Source organism: Euleptes europaea, chromosome 2 (genome assembly GCF_029931775.1).
Source record: "Euleptes europaea isolate rEulEur1 chromosome 2, rEulEur1.hap1, whole genome shotgun sequence".
Classification (NCBI taxonomy): domain Eukaryota; kingdom Metazoa; phylum Chordata; class Lepidosauria; order Squamata; family Sphaerodactylidae; genus Euleptes; species Euleptes europaea.
In genome coordinates, this window is record NC_079313.1 from 74985270 (window position 1) to 74997713 (window position 12444).

A 12444-nucleotide genomic window follows, 5' to 3' on the forward strand; every position below is an offset into this window, starting at 1 on the left:
GGCTCGCATCACCCCCACCACGGCTTTGGTGGCGGCGTCTTGCGGCACCTCTAACACACTACTGTGTGTCTGCCTTAAGGGCTGTGCAGGCTCTATTCACCCCCACCCTCTCGTATTCCCTGCGCAAGGGGCAAACTGCTCCTCCTGAGGCGGCTTAGCTACATCGCTCCTCTTGTTGGAGGCAGCCTCCAGGCTCAGGGGTGCCAGCTCCAACAAATTTGTAACTTTGCAGGTTCCTCCCTGTCTTATGAAATATACTGAGTGAGAGCAGGCAGGGCGCATATAGAGGCAGCAGGCAGGTTACCACCAATACGCAGATTACCACCAATACGGAATGAGAGCAACCAGGGCACGTCTAGTGACAGCAGGCAGGTTAGGACCACGCTTCCAAAAGCTGAACACCCCTAGCAAACGTGGAGGCACAAATCTATTTAAAGCCCCCCGACAGCCCTGCTGGGAGTCCCGGCAGGGCTGGGGGGGGGGGTCTGGCAACCCTCTGCGCAGTGGGGCCTGCCAGCCCCCCGCCAGCCCTGCCGGGAGTCCCAGCAGGGCTGGGGGTGGGCTTCAAATAGATCTGTGCCTCCCGGCTGGGAAGCACAGATCTGTTTGAAGACCAGCCGCGCGCCTCCAGGGAACTTCCCTGGAGGCACACGGCAGGCCCTTTAAATAGATCTGCGCCTCCCGGACGGGAGGCACAAATCTATTTAAAGCCCCCCCCAGCCCTGCCAGGACTTTACAAACCCCTTCCCCCCCTTCCCCCCTTCCCCCCTTCCCCAGCGTTGGCTGGGCACAGGGGTTTCCAGACCCCCCACCCCATCTGCAGGGACTCTGGGGAAGGAGGTGGGGGTGGCCAATCCCCTCTGCCCAGCCAGCGTTGGAAACCCTCTGTGCAGAGGGTCCTGCCAGCCCCCCGCCAGTCCTGCCGGGAGTCCCAGCTAGGCTGGGGGGGACCCGGTGTATATGCTGGATTTCGGCCAGGGACCCGGCGTATATGCTGGACTTCGGCCAAGTAAATGCCAGTGCAAAACATGCAAATGCCAGCGCAAGGCATGCAGATTCGAACATGACTGCAAGTCAGTTTTGGCCCCTGTCCACGTACTTCTTGCTCACGGGGCGATTCGAGTCAGCCTCCCTTTCGACGTTCTTCTTGCCAGCGGGACAATTCGAGTCAGCCTCCTTTTCTAGGGGGCAGGTCAGGCTTTTCCAATAGCAAAATGAGAGCAGCCCTACAACCAACACTAATGCAACCAACAAATGTGGAGCCGGTGTTGGGGGGGTCTGGCCCGCAAACCAATATTGCAGGATGCATTTAGACCACTATTGATTGAACATCCCAACAAAACAGCAGCACAATATTTAATGGACGGCTGCACGGTTTCCGTCACCCTTGTTTCAATGCCTGTGTCCCCATGGAAGCACATAACCTCAAATAGGCAAGTAATTGCCGGAGGTGGGTTCCAAGAAACCAGGAAGGAGTTTGTGTTAGGCAGAACATCAGCCCCCTTTCTCTTCACCACCTATTCCCAACCTGAGGTTTTTCCCAATGGAGGTGGCGACACAGAAGGCCCCAGGGGAATTCATGGTGTTACATCACCTGTCCTGTCCAAAGGGGGCTTCCGTCACCGACGGAATTCCGGCAGACCTCACCACTGTAAGATACGCTAAGTTGGTTAGTGCCAGTGGCCATGGGGCCCGGCTGGAAAAAATGTGATAGTCTGCCTTCAGGTTACTCACTGTGCACCCGGACGATTTCTGTTTATTAAGTTGTCTGTTTCAAGGGTCCTCATGCTTAAAAAAAAAAAGGTGCCGATGGGATGCTCGGGGTGAGTTAGATACAGAAGAAAAACCTCCTGGCGCTGTGGGCGTTACTCACCTTGGCAGCCAACAGGAAAAATGCACCTTACGGAAAATGCAGTCCGTTATTTGCCACTTTAACTTCACCCGCCAGATTATTGCCCCGGGTGAGCGTATTGCGCCCGGGTGATGTGGGCCACTTGCAGGGTCAATGTTCCACGCCATCGCATCAGAGTGTCCAAAGCGTCAAGGAAGACATTAAAATTTGGTTGCAACTCCTTGAAAAATGCAATGGCACCTCCCTCTGGCAGTATCGTTTTAACGGTGGCCGAGACTGCCAGGTCCAATCCGATGCAGGGGGCAGCTTCGGATTTGGCATTTCATTTAATGGGCAGTGATGCGCCCAGTGACGGACCGATCGGTGGCTGGGTGCTGGAGCTATTCCCTCTAGTAATAGCCGTTTTCCATTTTGGCAGAGCTTTTCAAGAATAAACGGGTCAGGTTATGGTGGGACAATCAGGCCGTGGTGAGGGTCATCAACAGGCAAACATCCAGGTCCGAAAGAGTCATGCAACTAATCTGGCATTTGTTTTTTACATGTTTGGCCGAATAACATCACCTTATAGCTCAGCACGTACCGGGTTTGGACAACTGCTTAGCTGATGCATCGGCCATATGACAGAGCCGCAGCACAATTCAAGGGTTTTCTGCAATGTGCGGGGGGCCCCAGAGCATGGTCAATCACGGAAACAATGGCACTTCATTACTTAGCCCACCTATAGGACTTGGGGTTCGCCGCCAGGACCATCAGGGTTTACATGGCCATTGGGGTGTACATGGCAGCCATATTGCTCTTTTCCAAAGCCCACGGGTTTTCATGACACATGAGAGTCATTCCAGGCTGGCAGCGAAACACACCAGCTGCCAGAGATGACAGGAGGCCTGTCACTTTATCCATGCTGGCTGAGTTGGACTTCTGTCTTCCTTAGACTTTATGAGGCCGTTTTGTCTTAGGCAACTTGGTCCATCACCTTCTTTGGGGCTCTCAGGGTCGGATAACTTTAGCCCAATCTCGGCTAGCTGGGTCTGGGAGGGCACTCAGACAGGGCAACGCTCACTTTTCCGCCACGGCATTAACGCTATTGATAAGAAGGTGCAAACGTTGTGGCAGTTAAAAGGTGCTCCCAAGATGCAAGGGCTATTTGTTTATCCATGCAGACCACACAACAATGGCGAGATGCCAGTTTGTCAGGGAGTTCCGACCCACAAGCACCAGGATAGGGTTCCTGGCACGAGAATATGAGGGACTCTCCTTCCGCATAGGAGCGGCCTTGATGCCAGCCAGGGCTGGCTGGGCAATGGAACTGATACAAGCCATTGGCCAGTGGCGTTCAGCGGCATTCAAAAAATTATGTGCTGCCTGACCGGGTTTTCCTTTAATTGTGCTTATGAGTTTCAGGACGCTGTCGGACGGTGTGGATCGTGTGCTACAGCATCGTTTTGGAATGGACGGTGTGCCACGGCGGCTGGATGGGGACTAATTATGTCCTGCCTGACCAGGGTTTCCTTTAATTGTGCTTTTGAGTTTCAGGACACTGTCGGATGGTGTGGATCGTGTGGTACAGCATCGTTTTTTGGAACGGATGGTATGCCATGGCGGCTGGAGGGGGACAAATTATGTCCTGCCTGACCGGGGTTTTCTTTAATTGTGCTTATGAGTTGCAGGACTCTGTCGGTCGTGGGCCACAGTATCGTTTGTGGATTGGACGTTATGCCGTGGCGGCTGGATGAGGACAACATCTGGGCCTGGAGCGAGCAGTCCGGATTTATTGGCTGGGCCAATGGGGCATGTGAAGGCATTTGTTAATGCCGGTGATGTTATGGTTGTTGAAGGAGTACGGGGGGGGGCCCCCCACGCTTTGGTTCTCCAATTGGGGGAGAATGACCTCTGCAGCACACGGGGAAAAGACCTGGCAAAGGAAGCCTGCCGGGATTTGGCAGCGTTGTCAGAGGCATGCATGTCCACGCATGGTAATCTGCAGGGTCTTATTTTCTGGAAGGGAGGTCTTGGAGAGGTGCCCGCAATGTCAAGCGTATAGATGTGGCAAGGAGGAAGGTCACCAACATGATTGGTAGAGCGGTGATCAGACTGGGCGGACTGGTAATACGTCAATGGGACATTTCTTTCTGCATGGCGGAATTATACCATTGGGATGGCGTGCACCTCACCAGCTGGGGCATGGATCTTTGGCTCCAGAACATTTGAGGAGGCCTGTTGAATTGGCTGCAGCTGTGAGATGTGGCAGAAGCTGCTTTGGCCTGTGAGTAAAGGGGGCCCGTCGCAGCTTTTTGGCGGATAGGCATGGAGATGTGTCAGTTTGGGGGGAAAGTGGCTGGTGGGAGTCGCTTTCCTAACTCTGGGAATCCCAATATGGGGTTTTGGGAGAGGCTTCAAGGACATGCCCTGGCTGGAGGGTAGGCTGTCTGCCTCTTCCCAAGCAGCAGGGGTAAACACCCAGTGGCGATCGTCCTGGTGTCCACCTGGCACCGCCGTCCCAGTTGCTCACAGCAGGAACAATGTGGGCCAGTTGGCATACATGGCCGTATTGGGGTCAGCCTGCGTACCTGACACATTGCAAATGCTGCACCATGGGGGTCGCAGCTGTTGCCAATTCCAAGTTGTGGCCTATATCATTCCAATTATAATCAAAATCTTCCAAATAACCCTTATGAAAGTTGATGTTAATAAAGTTATGTTGTAATAAATTAGTTAATTAAGAAAGTGTCTTATGAGTTTGTTAGCGCGTCGGCATTCCCTCCCATTCAGCCCTGGGTCAGCAAGTTGGACTTAACAAACCTATAAAAACCAGCATCTGTCACAAGATAATGTGAACTAGAATTTTTCACCACTAACAGCACATTCCTGAAAGGAATGCCTGCGCCGGTTTTAGGAGGCAACCCAGCACCGCCAAAACCTCTTCCCGGCACCAAAAAAAGGAAATACTTGAAACTGCTGAAGCTTTACAAGCGGCAACCAGCAAGCAATACTGCCAGAAAAGTGGCTGCCAGAGAAAGAAGGACGGCATTTAAACGGACCTTTATGTCAAACAACTGAGGAAATATATTTTGAAACAGGGGAATTTACAAGAATCCTGTATTGTTATAGTTGTTTTTTAACATAACATTTTTGTATTGTGTTGAATTGATAAGTACTTATTGTATTTTATATGCATGTGAGTAAGGGTTGCATACTGAGTCCTAAGTGCAACTAATAGCAACTTCATAAGTAGTTTCTAGCATTTGTGAAGTAACAAATGACTAATATATAACGCTATGAGAACATACTGTGTTGTTGGTTTTTGCTGATTTATTCTTAGCCATAGTGGCTGCATATATTTGATTAGTACCTGGAGGTTGGTAACCCTAGCAGCCAGCTATTTAAAGTCCAGGGGGAAGGGCCAGTGAGCTCATTACTCCAAGACAAGTATCCATTGGCCCAGGGGCCTGTCACTCCCCAGGGCTGGATTGGGGAGCGAGGAGTGCTGAGCCCTGGGCTGGCCCTCCATAGGGGAAACATTTAAAAGGCATGCCCAGGAGCAGCCAGGGAGGAAGGCACAGGCTGATTCCATGGCAGATGAAACAGGTAGTTGGAAGAGCAGTGTGAAAATTGGGTGAAGAGAAACCCCCTCTTCTTGGTCTATTCTCAGGTTGTACCCTGGGACACTTGCCCCACTAAAAGGAACCCTGGAGTTGAAGGGTGAGGCAGCCCTGGACTCAGACCTGACCCCAGCAGAACCTGACATTACACACACACACACACACACACACACACACACACAGAGAGAGAGAGAGTTTGGCCTAGGGTTGCCAACCTCCAGGCAATAGCTGGAGATCTCCTGCTATTACAACTGATCTCCAGCCTGTAGAGATCAGTTCACCTGGAGAAAATGGCTGCTTTGACAATTGGACTCTATGGCACTGAAGCCCCTCCCCTCCCCAAACCCCACCTTCCTCAGGCTCTGCCTTAAAAACCTCCTGCCAGTGGCAAAGAGGAACCTGGCAACCCTAGTTTGGCCTCAGGCTGGGAGGTTTTCCTCCATAGTGCACATGAAGGCAACATGCAGGGGCACTCAGCAGACAGCAAGTTATCAAAACCCCACTTGTCCCAGGAACTGCTAGGTTGAGTGGATATGACACCTTCCCCTTATCTTTTTTTTCCTCAAAAGGAAGTAGGGGTCACAATAATGAGAACCTTCATTTAGAAGCGAGAGATTGAATTGAATTGAGGCAAGGGACTGGCCACATACTCCCAGTCTAAAACATTTTCCAGCTCCTGCTGGGTGCTTATGATCTGTAGCTGACTCTGGTCCCCAAATAGATCATGGAGGCTTTGTGTAGACAGAATGGAGTGGGACCCAGGCCACCCATTCATTTTCTCTCAGCTCCACAAACCTGAATAACTTCCTCTCTAGTACATCCATATTTAGCACATCCATGGTCATCCATGCTGGAAACACAGTGCTTTGTGTAGTGACAGAAATTATGATTTAGTGACATACCCTTATAGTTCAGAGTGTTGAGGAATTGTTGAGTGTGGCCTTTCCCTAAGAGCACATGATCTTTGTTTGTTCTTGGACAAGTCTTCGAGACTGCTACACAAGATGTTTTAGTTGCTCTTCATTTGAAAGTTGTTTCAAGTCATTCCTTATTCTAGTAGTCACGTCTGAACACATGTGAAGTTGTCTTATACTGAACTAGACCATCAGTCCATCAAGGTCAGTATTGTCCACTCAGATTGATGGCAGCTCTCCAGTGTCTCAGGAAAAGGTCTTTCACATCACCTCTTGCCTGATCCTTTTAATTGGAGATGCCAGGGATTGAACCTGAGACCTTGTCCATGCAAAGCTGAGGCACTTCCAGTGAGCCACAGCCCTTCCCTGTCTTTATCAGTATACCCAGAAATATTACAGTTCAGTTGGGAGGGGAAGAATGGACCATCATTAAAGACCTTGGCTGGCCAGCTCTACCACCCAGTTTCTTAGCTGTCCACATATTTGTGCAAAGGCATTGTTAATATATACATTTATTTGTAGCCATTAATTCGTGTATTTTGAATTTAGCCTAACATACTTCTTTAGATATATGTGAACATTGCAGTCTTGCTTGAACTATCTGCAGACACTTGGTTGTGGTACAGATTATTTCTGTTTGTGACACATTGTACTCTGAACTCAATGCCTAACTGTGGTGAGTGGAAACGTTTGCCTTTGGAGAAAAAGTTGAAGCATATCTCCTCTTCCAGACCTGTAATTCTGCAATATTCCCTTTACACCACCTTTTCTCCTAGCTAAGCAGGACAAGCTGTCTCCTCATAAAATTGATTACAACCAAATAAAACGAAAATATTGGTTAAAAATATTACAATTTTGCAGCAGCAAGAGCTATAAAAATGTATAGGTCTTTCTATTGAACACAAAATAAAATATTTAGGTATCTGGTTAACCTCAAATAATTTTAATCTGTTCAAAAATAATTATACTAAGATATGGCAGCAAATTACCCTAGATTTAAAAAAATTGGGAAAAAATTCCTTTATCACTGTGGGGTAGAATCTCAGTAATTAAAATGATGGTTTTACCCAAGATGCTTTTTTTATTTCAAAATTTACCAATTATAAAAGGAACTAAAATATTTAAAATTTGGAAAAAATATATTCTAAACTTTTTATGGGGTAAAGAGAAACATGGAATAGCATATAATAATTTGATTCAACTCAGAGAAACAGGAGGTCTAGATTTAAAATGTATTATGAGGCATCCTGTTTTGTTTGGTTAAAGACGTGGATTATGTTAGAAAATGCCAAAATATTAGAATTAGAGGGTTATAATTTACGTTTTGGATGGCATGCATACTTATGGTATGATAAGGAAAGGGTAAATAAAGAATTTAATATTCATATTGTTAGAGTTGGATTGTTTCAAATTTGGAAAAAAATACAGAAGGATTTTGGAAAATAAGACCCCGGGATGGGTTAATCCAGTAGAAGCTCATATGAGAAGTGGGATACATTTGAATCTAGATATGGACATGTATAGAAAACTTATTGAATGGAAAGAGGAAAAATGGGTTTTAAGAAGCAGAGAAGAACTTAATATAAAGGATTGGTTTCTGTATTATAGATTAAAAGATGTATTTAATAAAGATAACCAGCTTGGACTTAATCAAAATAAATCTGAATTAGAAAAAATATTCATAAAAGGAAATAAGGGACTGATAGGAAGAATGTATAAATTATTAATTGAAACTAATTTAGAACAAGAAAGAATTAAACCAGTTATGATAAAATGGATGAAGGATTTAGGGTTTAATATTGAACTGGACATATGGGGAAATCTATGGAAGAGAGAATTTAAATTTACAATAACCAATGAAATTAGAGAAAACCTATATAAAATGTTTTATAGATGGCATATAACCCCTGTGATAATATCAAAAATGGATAGAGGAGGTACAGATTTATGTTGGAAATGTGGAAAGAGGTACATATATGCATGTATGGTGGTTATGCAAAAAAAGTAAAAAAAATTGGGAAAAAAGTACTTAGGGAAACTAATAATTTGATTAATGGTAGAGTTAAGAGGAAGACGGTATTTTGTTTATTGGGAATTCCACAAAAAATATGACTAATAGTGATAGGGTTGTTTGCCAATATAGTTTTGCTGCTGCAAGAATTGTAATAGCTAAAGTTTGGAAGCAAATGCATAGACCTTGAATTGTTGACTGGAGAGAGAAATTGTGGATGTATATGAGGATGGCCAAATTAACGGAATTCCTACATGGAAACGATATGGAAGAATAAAAAAAACATGGTTTAAGGCCACCTCATATTGGGATAAAATGGCAAAAATGGACTTTACAATATTATTTAGCGAGTTATAGAAATTAGTTTTAATAAATTTATATTCTATTGTTGATAAGCTTTAAAAACTGTTTAGACACTTCTTCAGAAGTTGGGTGATGGGTCACTTTTTTGGGTGGGTGGAGGGTGAAGGGGTATCTTTTTGGATTTAATGGTTTGGTAAACAGGAAAGTAATAATTAGTATATAAAGATACTCTTTTGTAATTTTTGTATTTTGTAATTTTTTATTGTATTGTTTTGTTTTGTGTTATAAAAATTAATAAAAATTTATATTAAAAAATTGATTACAACCATTGTAGCTGGTCTTTTTCTGTTCTTTGTCTATTTTGAACTACTTTAGCTCCCATCTAGTTGTGTTAATAGTCTGATAGTATCCATATTTTCCAGTATAGTAAATTCCTTTCAAGTCCTGTTTCTAATGCTTTGCAAAAATACTTGTTACTAATGGTGCTTCCTACCAACATCACTTTGACTGAATCTGCCATTAGAGCCACATATGGCTTCAGGACCTCATAATGGAATCCGGGAGTCAGCAGCTTCCGGTGCTGATGCCACTTTGGCCCGTTGAGGATTAGCAGCCCCTTTCCTATGAGTCAAAAAAACATGAAAGACAAATGAAGAAAATACAGGGTTAGGATCTATATGCAAAAGCTGTCACTCATGTCAATATTGCATTAGAATGTTCACAAGTAGATTGGAAGCATTTGGAATAAAAATTAAATTTGGGCAGGACATTCGTTTTAATAGCTGAGATCCTTCCCAATCATTACATTTTTAATTTTGATGATCTTGCCATATCCTTCTCTATATTAACCCATGCTGTTTTATAATTGTCATTGAAAAGGGTCTTATTATGACCAGTTATTTTAGTGCCCACATATTTTATAGCTTCTTCTATCACTTTGCATCCTGTAACAAATCCAATTGTATCTTCTTATTGTTTCAACAGTAGCTTTAAGATTATTTTTGTCTTGTCTGAATTGATTTTATAGCGTGAATAGAGTCCAAATTTTTCTACTATGTCCATTAAATGTCTCATTGAATCCTGAGGATTTGAAATGGTTAGCACCACATCATCAGCATAACATTTCATTTTGTATTCCTCTCCTTCTAGCTGCAGCCCTTGGATAATTGAACCTTGTTTTAGTATATTTGCTAGCACTTCCAGGACGACATTGAACAACAGAGGTGATAATGGACAGCCTCGCCTTGCTCCTTTATCAGTTACTGGTTGGCTACTGTGTGAGACATGATGCTAGACTAGATAGGTCTGATCCAGCAGGGATCTTCATATGTTCTTATATCCTTACAATGCTTTCCTCTCTTTCTCCAGTTGAGAGAAATTCATTGTAAGGAGAGCATTTTGTCTAGTCTAACAACAAAAGAGGAAAGTTTATAAGCACCTCCTCCCACCTTCTGTTCCCTTGTTGGAACTGGTAGTCTCCTGTGCCTGCTTTACAGTTTTTTCAAAAAAAGAGAGATTGTTCACACAGCTCCTGTGTTTCATCTAGGAAGAGGAAACTGGGAATATCAGAGCCACCTGAATAAGACCTGGGACGAGTATCTGTCCCTTCCTTTTTCAGCTATGTGAAGACTTTTGTCTAGATGCACAAGGAGGCGACAGAATTGGGAACAACCGAGGCAGCTGATTAATTTGTCCCTTTGCATTTAGGATTGATATCTCTTATTAGCAATCAGTGAGGGATGGTGTAGAGTAACCCTGGACAATGCACCATGGGGAAGTAGTTTCTCCCACTGGACCTAGGACTTAAAACAGTCTTCTCCTTCTTTTTCTTCTTGTGAAAAGAAAATGTATGTGCGTTTGTCAGGCTTTTCAACAACTTCTTTTCCAGACATCAGGGGGAAGGAGCCAGGAGGTTACCTCTGACCTCTGTGGATTCTAAATACCCACAGTATACCTTGTCCTTTCCCAGAGGACCAAAATTTAGGTAGCATTCATCATCATAAAGTCCTAGCCACAGAAAAGCATTGGCCTTTTTCCTCCAGCACATGTCTTCTGAATTTGAGTATAAGCACATATGTGCAGAGTCTCCATGGATCAGACCCTATGTAAAATTAGGTTTCATGTACAGCCTTTACTTTAACAGTATCATTGCACTGGAGTGAGTAACTCAGAGATCGCTGGGACGTTACCACCATTTATCTTTCCAAATGTGTTCAGCTATTTTTTGAATGCTAAAAGGCATAATTATATTTTGAGAATGCAAATATGACATCTTTCATAGAGAAATCATTTAACATGAACCAGGGAATGAAAAGTGAAACATACATACCAATCCATGGAACTACGTAGTTGTAAACGGCAAGACTTTTGGGATCTGGGCAGCACAAGAAAGAGGATAAAAATGGTTTCAGCATAAGGTGATGCAAGTTAAGTAAAGAAATAAAACACACACTAAGTTTCTAACTTTACATCTGTATAAATACTGTGTTTAAATTACACCATAATGACATGTAGAACATGAGGCTGAAGAAATAAAGTTCATTAAAAAAATTGTAGTAGTTGAAAGTGCTATCAAGTTGCAGCTGACTTATGGCAACTCCATGGGGTTTTCAAGGCAAGAGAAGTTCAGAGGTGATTTGCCATTGCCTGCCTCTGTACAGAGACCCGTGACTTCCTTGGTGGTCTGCTATCCAAATAATAACCAGGGTCAAACCTGCTTAGCTTCTGAGATTAGAGATCAGGCTAGTCTGGGCCATCTAGGACGGGGTCAGTTCAAAGAATACACAATTCATATGTAGTATCCTTTCTGAATAGCACCAGATCATAATATAAACAAGCTGTTTTTTTTCCTGAAATTGGTAAAGAAAAGGTGGAAAAACAGTATAAGAAATTAAGACATTTATGACATATTTCTATTGTAAAAATACACTCTTAAAGAATTATGGAGAACATTTTAAGCCAGGGGTGTCATGTCAAGCATACGGCCCATGAGCTAGATCTGGCCCCTTGAGAGCTCTTATCCAGCCTGCAAGCCAGCTGAGTCAGCCACCCCACCCACCACCCACCCCCACCCCCACTGCCACTCTTGAGCTGAGCTGGCAAGGCATGGCCCAGTCTGACCAAATGACATTTATGTCATATCCGGCCCTCATAACAAATGAGACTGACACCCCTGTTCTAAATTATTTAGAATATTAGTCCAAAACACGGAGGGAAGACCTGGCTATTAAACAGATCAGAAAATTCTCCAGATTATAAATAAATTCCTTGTAATCCATGTCATCTAAAAATGGTAGCCAAAGTATTACTATAAGACAAATTTGTACTTGCCCTCTCTTGTGGACAAGTCTTGAAGGCCTGGACATCTTGCGCTCACTATGGAAAGACCACTAGGAAAAAGGTTTTCTGTTGCAATTGCTGCCCAGCAGCTCCATAACAAGTAGAGTAACTTAACCAATGGAAGGTTTAAATCACATTGTCTCAAGGATTCCCAGGGTTTTTCCCCAAGGCTATGGAGATTCTTCAGGCATTGGCCCAAAAAAAATAATTCTTCATCCAAAGCACTCATCACAGTAGAGCTAATTCAGATGCTTTTCTAGTGGCAACACATTGGTTCTAAAAGTTGTTTATGAAGGATTAAGAGTGGGCTCCACTGGAGACAACAGTGTACAGATCTGTTGAATGAATTGATGTGGTCTGCTGCACCATCCCAACATAATTGATTATGGCATTACGCTGGGATTGCAGGGATGTTACTTTGGTGCT

At 44.2% G+C, this 12444-nt stretch overlaps 1 protein-coding gene across 1 annotated transcript in view; it reads right to left on the reverse strand.

Annotated features, from left to right (window-relative positions):
- LOC130493837 (cytochrome P450 4B1-like) overlaps positions 1–12444 on the reverse strand; it is a 35416-nt gene that overhangs the window by 18456 nt on the left and 4516 nt on the right. Inside the window, exons 3-4 of the mRNA XM_056867416.1 lie at positions 11009–11053; positions 9173–9300 (exon numbers count right to left, since the gene is read on the reverse strand). Of these exons, the coding sequence (XP_056723394.1) occupies positions 9173–9300; positions 11009–11053 (173 nt within the window). The remainder of the gene's footprint in view (positions 1–9172; positions 9301–11008; positions 11054–12444) is intronic.